This window comes from Anser cygnoides, chromosome 5 (genome assembly GCF_040182565.1).
Source record: "Anser cygnoides isolate HZ-2024a breed goose chromosome 5, Taihu_goose_T2T_genome, whole genome shotgun sequence".
Lineage (NCBI taxonomy): Eukaryota > Metazoa > Chordata > Aves > Anseriformes > Anatidae > Anser > Anser cygnoides.
In genome coordinates, this window is record NC_089877.1 from 31,887,359 (window position 1) to 31,910,362 (window position 23,004).

The 23,004-nt window shown below is 34.9% G+C and overlaps 1 protein-coding gene across 10 annotated transcripts in view; it reads left to right on the forward strand.

Moving 5' to 3' along the window:
• TTBK2 (tau tubulin kinase 2) overlaps nucleotides 1-23,004 on the forward strand; it is a 92,957-nt gene that overhangs the window by 24,722 nt on the left and 45,231 nt on the right. For 8 of the 10 annotated variants that reach the window (XR_010832078.1, XR_010832079.1, XM_066998703.1 and 5 more), the window contains exons 3-6: nucleotides 2,160-2,307; nucleotides 6,918-6,991; nucleotides 8,665-8,805; nucleotides 11,537-11,641. Coding sequence is in view for 7 of the 10 variants with exons in the window: in XM_066998703.1 (XP_066854804.1) it covers nucleotides 2,160-2,307; nucleotides 6,918-6,991; nucleotides 8,665-8,805; nucleotides 11,537-11,641 (468 nt within the window). In the remaining 3 variants the exon portion in view is untranslated. Of the gene's footprint in view, nucleotides 1-597; nucleotides 718-2,159; nucleotides 2,308-6,917; nucleotides 6,992-8,664; nucleotides 8,806-11,536; nucleotides 11,642-12,560; nucleotides 12,633-23,004 lie in introns of those variants that run through there. The other 2 variants (XM_048065111.2, XM_048065114.2) reach the window with 2 other exon arrangements.

The following is a 23,004-nucleotide window of genomic DNA, read 5'->3' on the forward strand; positions in this document are numbered from 1 at the left end:
TTTCACTGTCCCCACTGTGCTTATACTAGTGCTTATGCTGAAAACCACAGTCAGATCGAAATCTATGTTTAGCTGTTTGAACCCAGACACTAGCTCAGGGCTCAGGAAGATATTGGTGTTACCAGACCAAGAGGTGGAACATTACCAGACCAAGAGGTGCAGGCCAAATGGCTTGTCAAGCGGCCAAATTAGTCACAATACTACATCTTTGATAGATACATGTGCATACAGGCATACAAATACATATATATTGAATCCCATTAAAACCTGCTAGATTTTCCAATGTTTAGATGACATCTCTTCCCTTTCTGTAAGGACTAATGGTCTGCATATGTTAAATACATCTGAATGTAACCATGTTGTACCGAGTATTTCATGGGACTTGAAAATACTCTATTTCTCATGGTTTGTTGTCATTTTAGCGTTAACACTAGATTCTTACCTGAATACTACCTAAAACAAGCCATGTCCAAAGATACTAGCTTCTTATTTAGGGTTTGTGATATTCTGTACCTGAACTTGTTAGTTTTTTTAAATGTGCTGGTTAAGGAGTAGTAGCCTTAAGCCTGTGGTTGTGTTTTCATTACCCTGCTTCAGAGAACGTATACAGGCTGTCTGAGGGGAGATTGAATTTGTCAGCCGCTAGTGTGCTTTTTAGAAGGAAGTGATCATCTGAATTTGCAATCAACAGATGTTGCAGTAGAAGCTGATATTTAGGTGAGTTAGTTAAGTTTTAACTTGATGTGGCACCTATCCAATGCACCTTTTTAAAGTTGGCAATGTGAGGCCAGAGGAAGTGAAAAAACTATTTTGAACCCTATTTTCCTCATCTTAAGAATATTGGAATAAGACTTGCTTGCAATGGTAAAAGGTCTTCAGATCAGAAAATGCATGATGAAATACTGAGTATTGTTGCAATCTTACAGAATAAAAATTTCATATGATATGACTTGGGTTTAAAAATGCAAAGAAAAAAAGTGAGTATACCTTATTTGATCTGTTTCCTTCTTCTTAGAGGTCTAGGCTATTTTTAAAAATGTGTTTTGCTTCTCAGTCAGATGGCTGATTGTCTCGATTAGGAGACATTAGATTCATTTTCAGAATCTGAAGACAGGTCAGCATATTGCTGATCTGTATATCCTCAGAATGTTTCGACAACATCTAATATGGTGTAGGCTTTTTAAAGTGACATTTAGAAAATCATGTCAGTCATTTCAAGGTAAAATATAATTAAAAATAAAAAAGAAGATAAAGTACTGTATGTTCCTTAGGTTATGTTCATTTTGTCCCTGTTTCTCTTTTACCAATGGTAGGTACAGGAGAGATCACCATATGAAAACATTATGAAATAACATTGACATTTTTGATGCTGAAAGAGACAGATCATTGTCCCCTGTGAATATTTAAAGCAGAGTGAAAACACAACTATTAATATTTCCTCTGAGTATAGTGTAAACTAGTTAATATGCCAGGAGCATTCTTTTTACCTCCTCCTAAAACAGATGCATGTTGCAGTGGTGCCTCTTTCTTTGGAATGTCTGTTAATAAGAATAATGTTAGTGAACCATAAGTAGATGAGTAACATTTAATATACATATTCAAAGGTAATCTTAGCCTTTTATTTTTTTCATTTATGATTTAGCTTTCGTGTGAGTCACTGCACAGAATAGAAATCTCTGGCTTTTTGCACTAAGTACAAGAAGTTGCATACCTTTTTATTGTGTATTTCTGAGAAAAAAATAAAAAGATGGCATATTTTTAAATGCCACTGTGCATTTGTATTTGAAGGTCTCTGGGTAGCATATGGCTATTTGAGGAAAGTATATATTCAGCATGCTGACTCTGGTCAGAATCATGCTGGGAATTGTACTCTTATAGTGTATTAAATGAAGGAATTTTAGCGCAGATGGACATCAGGTATATTAACTTGTTTTCCTATGATTCTCTTCCTAATCTTCTGTGGTTAACCATACCTTTTTAGATTTTTCAATAGCTCTTTTACTTACTCAAGGATACAGTTATATTCATTTAAAATCTGTTAGTAATACAACAGTGTTTTCAGTTTGAAAGACAGGGCAAAGAAGTATTGATGTTTTGTTTCCTTTTTTCTCCCAATTTTTTAATCTGTTTTTGTTTGTGTTTGTTTTTTTTCAATGTAGTTAAGGAAAATAGGAGGTGGAGGATTCGGAGAAATTTACGATGCGCTGGACTTGCTTACTCGGGAAAATGTTGCATTGAAGGTCGAGTCAGCTCAACAGCCAAAGCAAGTACTGAAAATGGAAGTAGCTGTGTTGAAGAAATTGCAAGGTAGGACTATACCCTGGATATGGAGGAGGTAGCATGTCAGTTTATACTTAAAAAAAAATCACAATAATCTCTATTTAGTCATAGTTCAAGTTAATATTCCCCATATTTTCCAAATTTTTGATAAACGGTTGTTAAGAATGGAATAGATGCTCATTCGGCTTCTGAAAGTTTTGCTACAATGAACTTTTACTTTCAAACAGTATGACATGAAAATAAAAGGAACAATAAATAATTAAATTGCTTGCAAAACCTGTGCTCAACTGTGGTTTATTCTGGATCTATATACTCTCCTTATGTTTTTTGCTCTAGACTTATTTGTTGGTAATACAAAGAAAGGAGACCATCTTAAAAAGAGAAAACAAAACAAAACTATCTAGCATTGAATATTGTCCTTAACATACCAACAAGGATAAGAATATTTGTATTTCTTCTTTCTTGGCAATACTTGCAAAGGCTACTTTAAGGTTGAAATGGGAAGCATAATAAAACAAAAACAAACCCCGCAATTTAAAAATCTTTTGTAGAAGAAATAATTATTAGTATGTAAAATCCTGAAATGCTTTCAGGGTTCAGTTCCTTGCCCATTCAGGATGATGGCTTTGAATAGTCACTTTTGATGCGCCTTTTAATACTTTAATGTCTGAAGCTATTAATACAGAGAAATATGCAGTGGCATCTCTTCACTGCTGTATGTATTATATATATGATATACAAGATTCAAAATAAAGTTTCAAAGGTGACTTTTTTCTTTAAACAATTTATGTTGAATCTGGAAGATTTGACTGATATATCAGTCCCTGTCAGCAGCCAGATTTTTTTCCAACTCCGAGTTCGAATAAAACAAAATCTGCATGACATATGGTGCTGCCTAATCAGCTATAGAGGTTACATTGCAACAGAAATTGACAGCCTCTATAGATTTAAGAGGGCAAGCATGTCACATGTGATAGTGTTAACTGTTCCTACGTTCATGTCTTTTTAAAGACTTTCACAATAGCATCTAATATTAATTACATAGTTGAGCAAGAAGCTTCAGGGGGGTCTGTATTAGTTTTCTTTGAATTGTAGCTTTTCCAGTTCAGAGACACCAATCCTAAATTTAGAAACCATTGGCCAGGGTTGCTGAAAGAAATTATTTTAGAAATTGTGAGTTTTGAAGAAAAAAATACTTTGTATATCCTAGGTTTTTAAATGCTCAGAATTAATTTTTCTACTTTTTTTTTCTGTATACATAAGTCTCATTCCATTATTAGTATAGATGAAACAGGAGAGAAATAATATCTGAAATAAAATTGTGGAATTTGCTTACTTTACGATGCCAATGTATTTGTAAAAATGTAGCCCGTATCCAACTGCGTACCTGAAGTCCTATTTACTTATTTATGGCATTCATGTTGTTCAATTTGTATTTAAAATGTTGCATATAACCTTCTACTTTGAATTCAAGTGTAGTGAAGTGTGAGTTCAAAGGTTGCAAAGTTTATTTTTCCTTAAAAACTTACAGTCTTTTTACCTTTTGGCTGAGACAAGCATTTGTCATTATTGCTACAGGGCTTTACAGAAGCTATAATTTTCGTATCGTTCTTCCTTTGGGAGTATATCTCTGAAGTTTTCCTGTGGAAAAGTCTCTAGTTCTGCTGAATCCTGGGAAATGCTGTCTAGATGAAAAGAACGGAATAATGAGGCAAATAATCCAAATAATGTAAAATCCAAATAAAGAACTCTCACTTTTTGTTATTTATTTTCTCAATGTTATTTTTTTCAGAGAAAATAATAAATGGAAGTTTTCATTATAACTTAAAACCTGATTTCTTTACAAGTTCTTTGGAAGGCGTTCTTTTGACAACCTTCCTTATGAGAAAAGAATCTAGATTATTCCTTAATTCTTCTCTCTAATCATTCTCTTACACATCTTAAAAATACCAAAAAAAAAAAAAAAAAGGGGGGGGGGGGGCGGGGAGAGAAGAAAAACCAACAAACAAAAAGAAAAAAGCCTGTGCTTTTACGACAGTAATGCTAGCAGTGACTGTTAGTCAGTCATTGCTGTGCAAGTGTAACTGTTCTGCCTTTAGATAGGGAACATTGCGGATGATCAGGAAAGTGGCTTCAGTAACAAATGTGTCAACGGTAAACTTCATGGGTGTATTGAGATCTATAGTTTGCACAGATAAGTAACTTAATTTTTACATGTGTATATTTTTATCCATGCTTGAAGGATTTTAATCAAATAAGATGTTGCATTATGGTAGAGAAAACTGGTTCACATAAAATCTTGGTTCCTAGAAGCCATTTCTATTAATTTATCTACCTTTGCATGTTTTTAGAGTGTAAGAGCTAAAAATCTATTGCAGAAGGAAGAAAAATGGACAAAGTGGGGAGTAGAAAAAAACTTTGTCTTTGCTTCTTGAAGAATACTTTTTATTAAATGCTTCATTTATTGCACAGATTTTTTTTTCTTACTTTTGATATACATACATATATTTTCTGGAGACTCACAGGTTCAGAGAAAGTGAAAATGTAGACAATTTTCTTAGGATATTTTTATAACTACCTTCTAATAGTGTATGTCCTCTGATACCAATTTTTATCTCGTTCTATCCTTTTTTTGGTGTGTATGTAACTATGTATGTATATATATATAGTTATTATTCTGTTCTCAAAGGGCTAATGTTCTCTAACTTTCAAGCTGTTCTAGTTATCTTGGACATAAATCAGAGGAATGAATGTAATTGTCATAAAAATCTTTTTTTTGCAAACATCAGGCAGGTTTGATCTGTGAATAGTATGTAATGAAAGATATGGTGTTTACCTCACTGCTGGCATGAACTGACAGTATTGTTCAGACTTCTCTTGATGTGTGGAGCTGACTTATTTAAATATATATATTTATTATCATATATAACTTCTGGGGAATTTGTGAAAAAACAGGCTTTTAGGGAGGAAATAAGCAGGTGTAATGTGTCCCAATAAAGCAAAACAGACCTGTCAGTCTTTCCTAGAACTATGCACATTCTCATGGTTATGATCATACTTCAGAGTGTTTCTGAATTAGAATCTTATTTCACATAAACTGTGAAACTGAAGTGAGCATAACTTTTGGCAGAATTGCAGGGATGTACTATTTTTTATTATTTTTGCTTCGAGAAATTTTGAAAATTAAAACGGTGTGGTCATTCATTGCAGGGTTGAAATTAGTCATAACTTTATAGGTATGCAGTGCAGTGAATAAAGAAAAACTTCAAAGAAGCTCTTTTAAGACCCTGATTTATGCTTAAATATGTGAGTAGCTGTATGACTTATCTGTTAATTATGAGGGAGGAGTATGTTCACTGATATGGCCATTTATTATAGTTCAGTCATTGATCGCATCCTTGATTTGTTTATTTTTTCCTGCCAGTGATGCTGTCTCCTAATTTTTGTTATCAGAATACCATTTAACTCTTTAAACACTGTTTTTAAGAGAAATCTGCTGCAACAGATGGTTATTTTATTTAATCATGTTGTTTGGCCATCTGTTCACAGAGTCAGATCAGAGAAGACAGATTTGTCAAATCTCACTCAGCGAGAGTGAGACTCCCTCAGTTGGTTTCTGTCTCACACAACCTCGACGACTTTTATCTCACTCATTTACAGCTCTGCATCATAATTTGATGATGGGTTGCTTCTGGTGTGGGCCACAGAGCTATCTGTAGTGATACAGTGCAGCTCGAGGAATGGTCTTTAGTCCTCATGCTCTCCCTAGGAACCTTTTCAAGGGCACAGCCATTCAGTGCAGCCTACTACTGTCTTTTTCTTCCCCTGCTCTACAATCACAGGCTCACAGTTGTGTTACACACTGAGAGAAAAGGACCTCAAGGTATCTACAAAGTTGTAATAGGTATGTGTAGCTGTACTGAAGTGGAAGAGAATTAGGTTATTTGAATAATGTGTACATTTTCTACTTTTATCCTTTGCCATTTCATCAGTTCTTTATGAAAGTTAGTTTCCAAAGAATTTACCATACAACTGGAGTTGTTGCTTCAGTTAAAATGGGGTTTCCTTGAACAAACCAAGTTCTGGATGCTTACTGAATTTCTTAGATAAAAATCTGACCGCAAAAAAGTGGACTAATATGTGTTTCTCTGAGCATGTTCCTTCAGCATACCCGCAGTGACCGTAAAATGAGTCATAAATATTTGAGATGAAACTTCATTAACTGGGAGCTGCAGCAATGAATATAAAGAATTTCATCTTGAGAATTTTGCTGCAAATCCTTCATAAAATAATATTGCTCATCTCACTTAAATTGGTATTACTTATAGCTTAGCACTTACATATTTGCAGAAATTATAGAGGTTTCTTTTAAAAGAATGTTTTAAAATTATTGCAATTAATCCTTTTTTTTTTTTTTTAAGAAGAAAACCTTTTTAAATTGTGTGGCAGGGAGTTTCCTAAGGAGACAATAAACAGGCAACCATTCTTCTGTCAAGTGAAGTGAGAATATTTAGAAGCTATATGACTAAGTTCTAGGGTTTTGATGGAGATTTTCTTGTTGCTTGCTAGATATTTAAAGGAATAAAACCACAGATTGTCATTGTTGTTGCTGAATTTGTTTCTTTTTATTCCCTCAGGAAAAGATCATGTCTGTAGATTCATTGGATGTGGAAGGAATGACAGATTTAACTATGTGGTCATGCAGTTGCAGGTCAGTGCAACTTATTTTCATATGCTTGCTATAATTCTCTCAGAAAGGAGAAAGTTTGTATCCTTAGAAAGGCCTGACTATTGAAAGAAAGGTGTTTACTGAGATAATACACATTTCTTTGAAGGCTTCACTGGAAAATAATGTAAAACATAGCATGTTAGTCTGTTCATTTTGTTTACCTTTTTGCATGAAATTAAAAACAAACAAAAAACAAAACAAGGGGGGGGCAGGATAAAATCATAGAATCATAGAATATCTTGAGTTGCAAGGGACCCATACGGATGATTGAGTTCAACTCTTGGCTCAACATGGGACCACTGCAAAATCAGACCCTATGTCTGAGGGCATTGTTCAAACGCTTCTTGAACTCCAACAAGGCTTGGTGCTGTGGCCACTGCCCTGGGGAGCTTGTTCCAGTGCCCAACCACCTCTCAGTAAAGAACCTTTTCCTAGCACCCAGCCTGACCCTCCCATGTCCCAGCTCCATGCCGTTCCCTTGGGACCTGTTGCTGTCCCCAGAGAGCAGGGCTCAGCACCTGCCCCTCTGCTCCCCTCGTGAGGAAGCTGCAGGCCGCCATGAGGCCTCCCCTCTGCTCTGTGCTGAACAAACCAAGTGACTTCAGCTGCTCCTCATACATCTTGCCCTGTAGACCCTTTGCCATCTTTGTAGCCCTCCTTTGGATGCTCTTTAATGGTTTTATGTCCTTCTTATATTGTGGTGCCCAAAACTGCACACAGTGCTTGAGGTGAGGTTGCACCGGCCCAGAGCAGAGTGGGACAATCCCTTCCCTTGACCAGCTAGCCATGCCATGCTTGCTGCACCCCAGGATACAGTTGGCCCTTTTGTCTGCCAGGGCACACTGGCAACTCATATTCAACTTGCCATTGACCAGAAACCCCAGATCCCTTTCTGCAGGGCCTCTCATCCCCCAGACCGTACATATTGCCAGGGTTGCCCCTTCGCAGGTGTAGAATCTGACACTTGCTCTTGTTAAACTTAATATTGTTGGTGATTGCCCAGATCTCTATAGAGTCACTATATAATGGGTGATTAGAATCTAAGATTATGGTGTTATTGTCCTTTATCGTTTTGGTGAATACAAATGCTGGATAAAGAAGGGGGCTCTAGAGAATATGCTGCTGAAGAAAGAAGTGAGCTCCATTTCATATTGTTTGTCATCTGTTAATTAGATAGACCAACAGTTCTGTGGTGTCATGGGAGCGTATTTCATGAATTATATGTATATATTTCATCTGTTTGGTTAAGTCATCTCAGTATAATTAAATAAATTACATACTTTTCCATAAAGAAGTGAGCGTAAAGAAGTCTTTATCTTCTCTCTGATCTTTCTTCAAGTGTGCCACAGATACGACATTATCTAATGGAGAAATGCATTCGTTGTTAGTTTGGTCCATGTTATTTAGGCATAGAAAGATACTAAGATGCATGTTTTCAAAAATAGATTCTAAATTTAATGTTGGAGATCCTTAGGGATATGTGTTCATAAGTTGAGATATCTTATCCCTGAATATGAAATCAAGTAATAAGAGTATTTCAGCCATTAACAGCTGAAGAAAGGATAGGAAAACTATGCTATCTGTGGATATTGGTATTAGTCTTTTTTGTTTGGTTTTGTTTCTTTCTTCTGCAAATGTCCTTTTAATTTGACCAGGGTCGGAATTTGGCAGACCTGCGTCGGAGCCAGTCTCGAGGAACATTCACGATTAGTACTACTCTGCGGCTTGGGAAGCAGATTTTGGAATCTATTGAAAGTATTCACTCTGTGGGATTCCTGCACAGGGACATAAAGCCGGTAAGTCTGCTCATTACAACAAAACAGGCAAGTAATATGTGGGCATTAGATGGCAGCAGAAACAAGGATGGGTTATATACCAGATGATAAAATGAAAAAATGAGGAAGGATAGAAAACTGAATGTTTATTGATCAGGGCAGAATTTTCCTACTAATGCATTGAAATGCAACCGTAATAACCTTGGTCTTTGTCACAATTGTCTTCAGTACTTAACCCTTCTTGCAATTTCATTAAGTTGGAAGCTAACATTTCCAACTCTTGTCTGTAGCATCATGCAAGCACAAGTGTTTGCATGTTGATCACACATATTTCAATTCATAGGTTCAACTGGTTTTTATCCTCAACCTTTGACATGAAGCAACTGCTCTAAATAGATCTAAGTACACACTTCGGTAGTTTTTAGGGGGAAAAACCAAAGCAGTTGAATTTACTCTTGCAGCTTTGTATTTCTACTGAAAGAGATTTTATATGCTTGAAACTTTGCTTCAAAATTTTTATCTTGAAGATTATTAAAACACTAGAGTTTTAGGAAATAGTGTATTATGTTCTTTGCATATTTCTAATGAAAAGCTGGAAACAGGCATTTTACCTTTCTGGGGTATTGCAGTGATGAATTTTCCAGTGTGGACCTTATCTACTGTAACCTTTGGAGTCAGTCAAGCTGAAGCATAGACTATATTATATGTTAAAAGAAAAAACAAAAAAGCAACCCTCCCTCCTAAGAAATAACTGTTACATTGTTCAAAGGAATTCCTGAATGTTCCTTTTGTCTTCTTACGGCTCTTTCTGTGTAGCTTTTGGCTTGATTTCTGATGTATCTTAGTAGTAACTAGTACTGTTGAGATGGAATCTATACATTCTTCTTCAACAAGATATTCTAGCCAGTCACTGATCTTCCTTGATGTATATTCCTGCCTACAATTTTTTACTGTAACCTTCTGGTCTTTATTGTAGATCCTTTTCTCGGTGCATATTTATCATCTAGAATAGTCACATTTTTGAACACTAAATTTTAACCAGCTTGTGCTCATTGTATGTAGTGAGACACGTGTCATTAAGTATTGTTTAGCACTTCTAGTTCGTCTCTGACTTCCCTTCACCTTTGTTGTACCTTCTCTGAAATGTTGCTGCTTCTGCTTACACAGCTCTTTAAGTTAATGTTCAGAGAAGTTTTTCTAAAAAACTGTATTAGAGGATATTTTATAAGTTGTTTTCAAACTTCTCTTCATATGTCCCCTACTAAATATATCTGATTGTTTATCTAAATAAAAATAAGATGTTTTGAAAAGAGCTCCCTTGTCCAAAGCCATATTTTTATTTCAATTTTTAAGTTCTGAATGATAATTCCAAAACCCAGATAATGTTTCCCACTTAGTTTGTTGTCTTTCCTTAAGTAAGGAGATGCTTTGTAGCTAGTTAGCAGTTAAGAACCTGATAAAATGTGTATAGGAAAGTGGTATATCTGTCATTTATACTCAGCAAGGAAATTATGGTCCACTGTGTAGCAACGCAATATGAAATAAAAGATTCCTGTAGAAGTGCATATTGCCTATTTGAGATTTTCTGAATTCTCTGAAGATGGTAAGGAATAAGGATACATATAATTTTTTTCTAAACTGATTAGTTTAGAAAAACAGCCTTTTTCTTTTTGTCTTTCACAGAAGTGGTAGATTAAATTTTGAGTATTTGCTGTTACCTTGTGATATTTTCCAGTGTATTGTGAAAAGTGAAATAACTTTCTTGTAAGAGCATAACCGAACTACTCCCATAGGTTTTTTTTGTTGTTGTTGTTTCTCTGGACCACATGTAAGTTTGTGGCCTCTTTCAGATATTATTCTTTTCAGACTTATCTGATGCATTGTTTCCCTAGGCTCTGATTTTCCCAAAGATGAGTGAAATCTTGTCTGAGTTATAGAGAACTTTGAGTACCACTGATTCCCTTAGCAGAAAAACAAAAGTGTTTTTTTCTGGAGTTAATTCTGTTAAGCTTCCAGCTTGCTCAGATGTGTAGTTTCAATTGCATTTCAAAGAATCATTTTTTGCTTTCTCTTTTTTATATTTTGTGATCCATTTTGAGGAGATTTTGTTGGGGGGAGAAAATCGAACTGATTCAACCAACACATTTAAAAATCATAGACTGGCAGTTTAAAAAAAAAAATTACAGGGTTAATGTGGTATGTTAATGAACAGATGCAAATAAGAAAACTTATTGTGTGTTTTCAGAATAAATTACCCCCATAAGTCTTCGTTGACTTTCCACCTCATACTGTGTTCCTTAAGTACTGTTTTTCCTCCACTCATGTAGGAAAAGAAACTTTGCACCCCTTATTCTGTATTCTGCGTTTATGTTATTAGTGCATTTGTGTAGATGATCGTGTTAATTCCTAGGTCAGTAGTTTTTAGAAACACCAAAATCTAAAAATGTGAGCAGGTGAGACGTCAGGAAAATTCTTGCTAGAAATGAGTGGATTCTAAATCACAAAAATTAGATGACAATCTATTTGGACTATGTAGGCAGCAGTTCAGATATGGTAAGTTCGGTGCCTGATTTTCATAATGTTTTCTTCAAATTTATTGAGAGTTTAGTAGAACTGAAAATATGGAAGGAAAGATAGAGAAGCAGAACATGGGTTTTCTATGATTGTGTAACTGCATTAATATGTACATAGATTGAAGCGTATATCTATAAATATATAATACGTCTGTATCTGTATTTGTTTTTCTTCCTAGTCTAACTTCGCTATGGGACGTTTTCCTAGCACCTGTAGGAAGTGTTATATGCTGGATTTTGGCTTGGCACGGCAATTTACCAACTCATGTGGGGATGTCAGACCAGTAAGATTTTTTCACAATTGTCAATGTGATTAATTGAATGCAGTAACACAGGTTTTTGTTTGTTTCTTTTTTTTTTTTTCTGGAGAGGTATATAAGTCGCATTGAACTCGTGATTGATCTAAACTTGACAAGCATCATACCAGATCAGAAAAGCCAGCTGATTTATTGATTAGATTAAAAGATTGGTAATCGGAAATGAATCTGGATTCTGATTTCTGGCTTGAGGCACAGGTCTACTGTATGATTTTTTATGGATAATAGGTCTTTTAATTTGGAAAATTGAGTGAGAAATAGGTTTTCATTAAATATCAGAGTACTCTATTAGAGCTGATTTTCACTTGGTATTTTATATTGCAGAAAAAAATCTGTGCAGGAGAAAAAAATGAAACTGTAAACTTCATATAATCTTCTGGAAGAGAAAGCTTTAATAATTAAAACAGTGATAGGACACTTTAATTATATAACAGGACATAGCTTAGTGTAGTTGCTGTATGCCAATGTGATGCAGTCTGAAGAAAATAGTAGAGAACAACGTATCAGTGAGGACATTGCAATTCTAAGTACAGTAGAGCCTCCCTAATTCACTGGTGGGGAGTCCCTTTTTTAATTTCAAGTCAGTACCATGGTACATGGTGATGTCTAAAGAAATGTATTATCTTTATTAAACAAATTTAATTTACATTTTTATGGTAATAATGAATAGTGTATATTGAATGACTCATTGACTAATGAGCAGTTGATATTGTATAGCATATTTAGTAATGTGACACGATTTGAGGTGTTGAAGCCATTTGTACAGGTTCTTCAATTAGATTTTTCCTAAGAAGTTGGGAAAGTGGCAAATTTTTCTGTGCAAATTATGAGGTGTGTGAATTAGTAAGGTAAATTAGCGAGGTTCTGCTATACTCTATTCCTTCAGCCATAATGCTGGACAATGCAATGAAAGCAAAGAGCAGGGGAGACCAACAGAGTGGCTGCTGCTGTTGGAAAGGTGAGCTAAACATTTTAAGTAGTTTAAAATTTTTATTATTTATCAATGTTTTTGTGTTCTGTATGTGTGGCTGCTTATAATGTTTTTCTAACAGACCTGTAATTTTGAAAAGAAAACAAATCCCAAGATTCTGTAATTTCAATATATATATATACACACCCATATCCACACATTCCCAATGGTAGTATTTTCAGAAAACATAGGTGATAACAACAGAGAATTTAATATTTCTGCTATTTTTTCTTTTATAACAACTCAGCTCTTGCCTTTTGTTTTTCATTGCAGTGCCCTACAATGTAATGAAAGTAATTCTTCAGTTTAATCTGTTTAGAATTTTCTGACAGTGTAATCCATATTAATAGAGTGGCAGTGAGAAGAAAAAAAGATACGAGTTTTATTTGTACCTAATAGTCAGATATGACTCTTCTATAGATAGTTAGCAGGGACAACAGTATGGTTGCTAATAAAATTTGTTAATATTTTCATGAAATGTCCTATGTGCTTCTCCTTTATACTATCCTTCTTCTTTATTAGATTTCTTTAGCAGATAGTACAAATAACCTGGAATATGTTAAAAATAGTACTCCATTGGTTAAGGACTTGTTCCTTAGTTAAGGTTGATTATTAGATTTCTATGATAAGCCTAACTTTTAATATAACAAACTTATGCAGAAAGAATCCAGTCCAATTAAAATTTTAGAGACCATCCCTGAATCCTTGAACTTCCATGACAAGTGTTCTAAAAGAACACTTGTTCTGCTAAGAAGATAAGCTTTGGAAACTCTGGTATCAGGTTTTAGTCCGTTTTGCAGCTTTGTATTTCACCCAACATTAAGGAATTCCTTGTGGCCGTAAGTCTGTTTGTTCAGATCAGAAACATTTGTTGCGCAGTAAGACAAAATAGACAAACGCAGTTTAAATCAGGAAAGTTTGACAGTATTTCCCTCTAGAAATCACTGGCCAGCACTGCACTGGCTAACATGTCAACCCTTCAGTTGCTCTACATTTTCAGTGCTTGCTGTATTTTTCATTACATTGGGGTGTCATATGTAGACTGTTTACAGAATTGAGGAATGAGCAATTTTCAGTCCATTTCACTGTTTTATTCTCCAGTGGGATTTGCAATACCATGGTTTTCATCTTTGGATTAGATTACCTAAAATGACCTTCATTTGGTTTCCAGCAGCAGGTGACAGTATGACTGATTTTTTGAAGGGAAAAATACGACTTGAAGGAGATCTATTGTGCTGTTTATCCACCAAGAATATTATGGAATATAAGGATTTACTCCTTTAGTTCTTAACATCTTCTTTATTCTCACATTTTTTTATCCATCCAACCCCCTTTTTCTGGAATAGTGCAGAACAGTCACAAAGCTTAAGCTTTTGAAGTCAATAGACAGTGTTTTCCATATGAACTACTGCCACATAGTGTGCTGATTTCACATATCTGAAGGACAAATGCTTTACATAAGGTATCTCTTTCCCTTCTTAGTTATCAGTTAGGTTTTCCAGAGACCTACCAAAGATATTTTGCTTGGGTCATTCATTCCATCTATCCTAAGGTTTCAGTGCAAAGGATGACATGGCATTAAAACCAGAGGTGTTCCACTAGTTTCTAAAATTAGGAATAAATTGCTATAAACATGGAACACCCACATGCAGTGTCTAAAAAGTAAAGTCAAGTCTCTAGTATAGTCTGTTCTAAACAGTTAAAAATGTATATAAAAAAGTTGCGCATACACCATTTTTCTCTACAACTATGCAATTGTTTTCAGTGGCTTGAGTCCTGGCTCTTTGCCCATGTTATTTTTATTTGCCTGGATTGTATTTTGATTACATATATTTTTGAGATATGTGTGTAGCTGGGATTAGGATGAAGAATATGGAAATTCAGGAAGTAATCTATGTGTGTATAGGCTTCTGAAACAAAATTTTTCATGGTGGGAACAGTACTAGGTTGCAGGTATTTTGGGTAGATGCAGGATGAAATGCTAGAATGTAGGTTAATAAATCAGTGCTGGGTGGATGGGAGGAGCCTTGTCTGTTTACTGAAAAGATCAGAAGAGAAAAAAATGGGGGGGGGGGCGGTGCAGAACAAGAGCTGCTGGAGATGACGTAGCCTATCAAGGAAGGAGTGAAAAGGGGTGTAGGGGAATAAATTGCTAGAGAAAGAGAGGAAACCAAAAATTGAATCAATAGTATACATAAGAATTGATTACTGCAGAGCAGGGTAATTACAATTTAATTGTGGGAAGACTCTTTCTAATCATCAGGCAAATACATTTAACAGGATGCAAATTAAGTATGTTTATGAGAATTCATAGTCTACTGTTTATTGCTTTTGAGGGTGTTGTCAGGGCTGGTATTTTTTGCCACCACTTTGTTTCCTGTTTTCTTAATGATAGCTAAAATAAGTAGTAATTTTAAGCATCTGGTTTTTCTTGTGACAATGAGTACATGATTCTTTCCGAATATAAACTGAACTTCATACAGACTTCAGTTTACATTTCTCTATTTACATGGTGATAATGGAAAGTGAAGGTGTCAGCTGTGGTGCAGAAATAGAAAACCTTGAGAGAAAAAATCTGAAGGACATTTGCCTTCTTAACATCTTTGAGCAACAGCAAGTGTTCTTTGAGGTACTATTAAAATTAATATGAAGAAAACAAAACAAAAGAAAAAAGAAATAACTAATCTTTGCTCTTAGACAGATTAACCTTTCTCCTATTGAGCACTTAAAAATGAATTTATGAGTTCATAATTCTTTTAAGATCTATAAATTCAACCATCATGTATTATCACAGACCTGATTTTTGTGTTCTTTTATTTATGCAAACCATAAATTACAAATAACTCCAAATAAACTGCATTAATTTTACAAAGAAGAGGATGTAACAGGCATGCAAGCAGAGTTGACAAATCTAGGGAAAAACAATTTGAAAAAATATCCACGAGAAAGAGGTGTTTAGGATAAAACCTTTTCATCTCAAGCATCTGTGTTTTTTCTTCTCAGTATACATCTTACTGCCTGGCAACATAAGGAATTATTTGAATTAACAGACAGTTCCTTGAGTCTGGTGATTTGAACTCAGCAAAGGTGAAAACTCCTTTTTGCCCAGTTCAGTACATAGTTGGGAATGTGGGCTTCCTCTGGCTGCATCCAAACTAGCAGGTTAAAAAATATTCTGAGGTGACTCTGTTTTGCCCATGGAGGTCTTATATTTTCAATAAATAGGCTTTTTAGGCCAAAGGAAGAGTTACTCTATGACTGCTTTCTCCCTTTCCTCACCTTCCTCCTATCCTCCAGTAAACAGAATTCTCATCCTCGTAGGCTTATTTAGCATGACCTTAATATCAAGTGTATAAACGTTCCGGTATTTATTAGAAAAAAAAATATATATATATTTAAAAATACATTATTTTAGCATACATTAAAGAGGTTTGCAGTATTTTACATCTAACTTGCTAGATTTTTATCAGGAAATCTGAAATTTTAAACCTTACCAAGGTGGCAGTTGTGATTTTTAACAACTAGGAAATGTAGCTCTTTTTCTGATAGGCTTTGCATTAAAGGACTCACAAGACTCTTACTCTAAACATTAACAAAAGTATTAAAGTCCAAAGGGAATGAGTATCCACCAAAATTCTCTGAGGTGTTACTCATGTTCTTTACTGGTACTGTGAAGAGCTGTATAACCAGCCAGAAACAAAATTCTGACTCTTGCCAAAGCAGAAGATACAGAATTAGCTGTACAATCTGACCCATAGAAAAAGGCAATGAAGGCAGCTGTGAATGCAAATGCTTGGATCTTTTTATTCTCTGGGGAAACACTTACAAATCTGTTTGCTTCATATTATGAGCATGTTAATCTATTCAGGTGTTTATGTACAAAACCAGTTAAATGCTGATTGCCTTTCTTTAGCACTCTGTGGTTCTGAGGATTTTCCAGCGAGTGTTTATGTTCAAATTTCACTTTTGGACAATGACAGATGGTGTCCTGGAAATTGCTTCAAGAAGCTGATTTCTTAAAAAAGAAAAAAAAAAAAAAAAAGAAGAAAAAAAAAGAACCAAACAAAAAAAATCCTACTAAACAAACAAAAAAACCCTCCACGGAGTGCTTACAGAAACGTGTTGGCAAACATCAAAGCCATCTATTAAATCCATTTTGAAAGCTTTCAAAGGCTATTGTAATTCAGTTAAATACAGAGATAGAAGGTATACATTGCTTGTATATGTTATCCTCTAATTTTGTGGGTGTTTGTTTTGTTTTATTTTCTACTTTATGAAGATTTGGGAATTGTTATGCATTTGAATTGCATGGTGTTTCTTCTAATATAATGGGTGATTATGACTGCTGAGGAGGACTGTAGAGTACTTGCCTCTTATTCTACCTCATCTCCTTGTCTTGGCAGAAGACAACAAAGTTGTGGATTGTTTATTTCTGTGATTAGGAGATAACATATTTCTCATAGTACTGAAAGAGCAGATGCTATATGGACAAGAAAATGGGGTAATTTTAAGAACTAAAGGAGGAATGGTAAAGCTATACTGTTGTAAGAAAAAAAGATATCTGCACGTCTTTTTTGCTCCCTGAAGATATTTTGGACCCACAGATTTGTATGAGCAAGGACAGATTGCTCATACATGCTTTTCAATATACTTTTCATGTAATGCTGTTATAATATGATCTGCAAACAGTGTTATTTCTAAAAAAAAAAAAAAAAAAAAAAAAAAGAGTTGTGCATGCCCTATCCCTGGAAGTGTTAACGGCCAGGTTGCATGGGGCATTGAGCAACCAGATCAAGTGGGAGGTGTCCCTGCCTATGGCAGGGTGTTGGAACCAGGTGATCTGTAAGGTCCCTTCCAACCCAATCTATTCTATGATGGTATGAAAAAAAGTGTTGGAAGTGGTCCACAGACAATATCAGCTAAAACTGGTTATGTTTTCTTTATTTGCCCCAATGACACTGAAGATTTAGAGTTTGTGTCAGTACTCCTGGGTAATAACTTGACTGCAGGCATAAATAAGAGACTATACACCTGAAGTTGTTCAAGAATAGTTATTGAAATTTGTATTAGAGTGAAAATTCAGATTAAATTGAGAAACACACCTGCACGCACACACACACACACCATTAGATTTAAAGAATAGGCAGTCAACTCATGAGAATTGTAAAATTTATCAGATTTCAGTCTTATTTAAAGAGCAAGAAAATAGATCATATCTTCAGCAGTCCTTGATACATTCTCTACATAGATTAAAGCAAAACTCATGAATGACTGGGACATGTTTTAAGTACTAAATGGCAGTAGATTGTAAGGAAAACACATTAACTAATACAAAAAAGTTCCAGGGAGCTTTTTCAGTTGATAGTACTCCATATTAAGGATATAATAAATGGCTAAAATATGTTAACTGGTCTAAAGGACCATTCTTCCCAAACCTGACTGAAACTGTTGAAAGCCAGATGCTTCAGGGTAATGGTCTGTGTTGTTTTGTTAAATGTACTGTTCAGTGGTTGTTTCATCCTATCAATAAGCATTTTGTTGCTGGCATTTACCTGATGCTATCTTTTTCCACTGGTGTTGTCTCTCAGTCTCTAACAGTACATTCATTATAAAGCAATGTGACCAGTCGAAGATCGCATGTTTCATATTTATTTTTCCTCTTAAAATCTTCATATCTTCCTCAGCTCTACTGCCCATCTTTAACACGTGTTGTCACTTTAATTTGCAATAAACTTTTGAGTTTTTCTCCATTTCATTTTAACTTCAGGTTGTCAGCAAATCATATTATTGTCTCACTGAAACATACACGGACTTCTCTAAATTTCATCTGCATGCCTTCTCCCTTCTGATAAAATTTTCAGCAATCTCTTGGTTATTTCCTTATCATTTAGTGCAACTTCTTCTATTTTAGCCTCCTGTTTTCCCTGCCATTCTGCTGTGAGCAGGGGTTACTGGAGTCACATCTCACTAATAATTGCACTGATGTATGGTAAGGCTGTTGTTATCCAGGCTGCAAGTGACAAAGGTGACAAGTGTTTCTGCAGTTGTAGGTGCTATGGTATTACACATGATATGTTACAAGGAGGAATCTGAACGTTAAGATAATCCTATTTTATCCTTCCAATTTTACTCTTTTCCTAGCTTGTTCATGAAAAGCACAAGAGCTTGAATAGCTCTGTGTGTATTGTTGAGCTTAGCATGGAGGCAGCCTGTGGAATTGAGCATGAGCTACGTAGCCCTTCAGGTGTGGCTCTCTGGGGTTTTCCAGTGCTCCCACAGAGCTGATTTGCTTAGGCTCAGCAAAGGTTCTGTTCATTACTGTTCATGTACCTGACTAATAATACCATTACCCACTCCTCCTTACTGTCATAGAAATATTCAACTTGTGGGAAGAATGATGGAAGAAACAAACTTTGTTAATAAGATCCTATCTGTATAATAGTCCTCTGAGGCTTTTATACATGGATATACTTCAGAGTAGTTCCTTCGTAAGTTTTCCATCTGATTGAATAAGCCATTATCTCGAAACATTTTTTTTTGAGCAGAGAGGTGATAAAAGGTTATTTTTCCTCCTCAGCATTTGCATGAAAGCTGTCTACGATGAGCTGGACTCATCAGCGTTAATGGTTACAATGCAAAGATCTACTGCGCATGTTAAAATTTGGCTTGAAAAATTCCCAGAATTAAATGTTCATAACTGGGCGATCCTAAAAAGAGAACTCTCATTAGGTAGTTCTCCATTGTTTGTATAACAAAGATGGAAATTAATGTGAAGAAGGCAATGAAAACAGCAAAGCAATGTCAGGCATGAAAATGGTTGCATAGCTTACAGTGGTTTCTCCCTACCCGGTTCTTTAAACCTGTCTGACAAATGCTTCTGTGGGTTCCTTTTATTCTTGACAGATTTCCCCTTATTCCTTCTCATGTCTGTGAATTAGATTTCATGAAACAGAGGAGTGGAGTGTGTGAGGTATCAGGAAGTGCAAGGCAAAAACAGGAGGTGAGAGGGGTGAAAAAAGGGTGACTGGGAATGAATACTATTTTCCTGCCTCATTCCCTCTCTACTACAGAAGTGAAGAGTGCAGCTGCTTAAACAAAGAACAAGAAATATTTGGTAATAATCTCAGAGGTGTCACATAAATGCCTTAGTGAACTTTAAAACTGGAAGTAGTTTGATTGTACTCATGTGATGCTTTGAGTGGGCTAACTAACCTGGGGAGACCACTGTGCTCTAACAGGACTGAAAGTTGTATGTGTCTCTATAGCATTGTGCTGAGTCAGCTGCTTCTTGAAACAGTTTCTAGAAATAGTTCTAATCTATATGAAGGGAGGAAGAAGACATGGTAGGGAGGTGGGATGTAATGCAACAAAGCTAAATTACATCCAGTTTATCATTGTTGCATGCTTATAGAGGAGTTTGACATCATGGAATGAATTAGATGGCAAGTTGCAGTTTTAGCTCGAGCCATAGGACAGGTATCTTAACCCATGTAGTCTGAAATCAGCCTCCTTACAGCCACCTCTATTCACTGCTCTACAGCACTTCTTGGGAAGATTCAGAGCTGGGGCTCTAAAACATTATAAATACATAATAGCTTTGTACGGAACTCTGATAGTCAGCAGACCTTTTTGCAAGGGAGTCTTGGTGTGCTGTTTGAATAGCACAGTACAATTATTTCATCATTTAATTCCTCGGTCTGTGTCTCCTGGATACCAAGGATGTGTGTTTTCAGTGTATTTGGAAACAATGGTAGCTCAAATTCAAAGGATATCTTGTTTATTGATATAGGCAATATGCACATACTAAGTCAGTCATGTGAATCTTGTACCTTCACTTTATTCACTTGCTACTGAATAATTATTTGAGCTGTTTTTCAGGTAGCTGTTTTCTTTTCTTTAAAGCTGTTACTGAAATATTTTCTAACTTCTTCTATTTTTATATATCTAACCAAAATCCTTCCAGAAAATTCGATGTTCTGGGACAGCAATTGCTTTATTTTATTAAACATCAGAATGTCGTAACCTTCTGGTTTGTTTTACAGTTTCTTATCTGCTATCTTTGCAGTATTAGGATACTTGAATTAGAACTAGACATCTGCCTTCTCATTAAGGCCATGACTGGAGATTTAGATGAGCAGCCATAAGAAAACAATGCTACAATTATTTATTTAAAAATAAACATTTACTTTGAATAGTCTTTCCTAGGATTTTAAATATACATTATACCTTTTGAGACAGGGTCAAAACCCACTACTGTTATTAAACTCCAATAACATAAAACTAATTTTCTTTGTAAAATATATTTTAAAAAAGATTTTTACCGTGTAATTTATGTGGAGAATATATTTAGGAAGTTGGATGGGTAAACCATTTTGGAAAAAACATATAGCAGAAAAGTATAGAGTGAAGAAGAGGTAACAAAATAGAGGAAAATTTAAAATCTATAGTGTATAAATCTTGATTTCTTGGAATATTGTTGTATCGATTGTATGTCTCTACAGCAATTAGCAAAAATCTGTTCGGCACAAATAAAAATAAAAGAGTAATAGAGATTTTTGTGATGTATTTCAGCTGCCAAATAGAATGCGGTAAGCTCCTGAAAATAGAGTTAACATTTTGGTACTGTAGAATGAAGAAAATGTTAAAAGAACAAATAATTAAAAGTACAATTTTGGATTTTCTTCACTAAATCTGCATCAGTCAGACTACATTATATAGATTTTTGGAAGTAGATGAGGTTTGCAAGATTTGCTTCTAAATTTTGATCTAATCATTTAATAGTTGAGAACTACTTAAAAATAACTACTTTAAAGAAAGGCTTTGTTTCAGTAAAATGGAGATCTAAGAGTCCAAGATGAATTATTACAGCTTTATATCTTCTTTATAGCTCAGTTCAGTTTATAATTCAGTTCTGTAGCAAAGGAATTATTACATAAAACCAGAGCCACTGAAAGCAAAGCGTTCTATTATTCTATGAAAGATGTGAACATACAGCTTCTTTTTTAATATCCTATACATACTCCTTAATTCTTTTACTCCTCATGCCATCTAAGCCAATAAAGACCTAGAGTCTAATTCATATATATATATTTTTTCTTATAGCTCAGGAGAAACAGATGAAAATTTAGATTTGTATGTCAAAATGTCCTACATGGAATTATTTTCTAATAGTCATTTGCTGGAGAGACTAAGCCAAGAGACTTTTTTTTTTTCTTTCTATAAGGAGGAATCTGCATAAGTTTTAAGAATTGTGACCTTAGTCATTTGAGGCTTCATGTCTGAATTAGTGATAACTTGACAGGGAAGACAAGGCATTTAGTTTGGAGAGTTTTGCGCAGACATTGCTTTTTGTATAGAAGACATTAAATCAACTATTCGATTGTTAAGTTTCAAAAGTTTTTGAAGTAATGCATCAGATAAAGCTGTATTGTACCAACCAGTGTAACACTATTTATTATGTTTGTCTGCCATAACCTCCTTCAAGGACATACAGGAAGATTATTTAAGGCACAATCTTTTATTATAAATATATATATATATATGCATTTCTAGCATCCACTGAACATGATCCTTGAAAGTCTGATTGTATTACTGACAAAGAAGAAATGAAGGAAATCAGTGTTAGCCAGCCAGCTGGTGTTGTGTGTGATAGTACAATGTGAAAAAGGCAGGCAGTGAGTTAATGTAAAAAAAAAAAGTGAAAAGAAAAAAAAAAAAGAATACTGTGAATCAAATTAAAGAGTGACACAAATAGATTGAATATATGAATTTCATGCAGTGTGATATTATTTTGTAACATCTCTATGGAATATTCTTGCAGTAATTAAATAAAATGAGAACCATAAGAAAACCAGGTATAGGTATTTCCATGAGAGGAAGACTCTTTGTGATTTGGTGTTTGGATTTTTTGGGGGGTGAAAAATAAAAAGAACACACAATCTTAATATCCTGCCCAAAGGAAAAGTTTGATGAATAGTTGAGATATGAAAAAGATTTAATTCTCATAATACAATGCTCTGCAATTTTTGGTGTATATATATTTTTTTTTCTTTCTTTCCTGTAATGTGCGGAACACTGATAATATATCCAAGCAATCAAAACAATTTAAATTAGAAATTCAGATGTGTTGTATATCATATATCTGTTCTTTATTCTGACATAGCAGTTCCTTTATTTCTATAGGATGGATAGGTGCTCAGGGCAGTGGGCTACAATTTTTCCACTAAGATTTTATTTGGTATTATATTTGTAAAAAATCCAAGTTATTCCATAAATGGTGACATTTACTACCTTCCTATGGTTTTGTATTCTACTTCCCTTGTGCCCTCCAAATTTTAGTATTTTCAGTTCCATACTACAC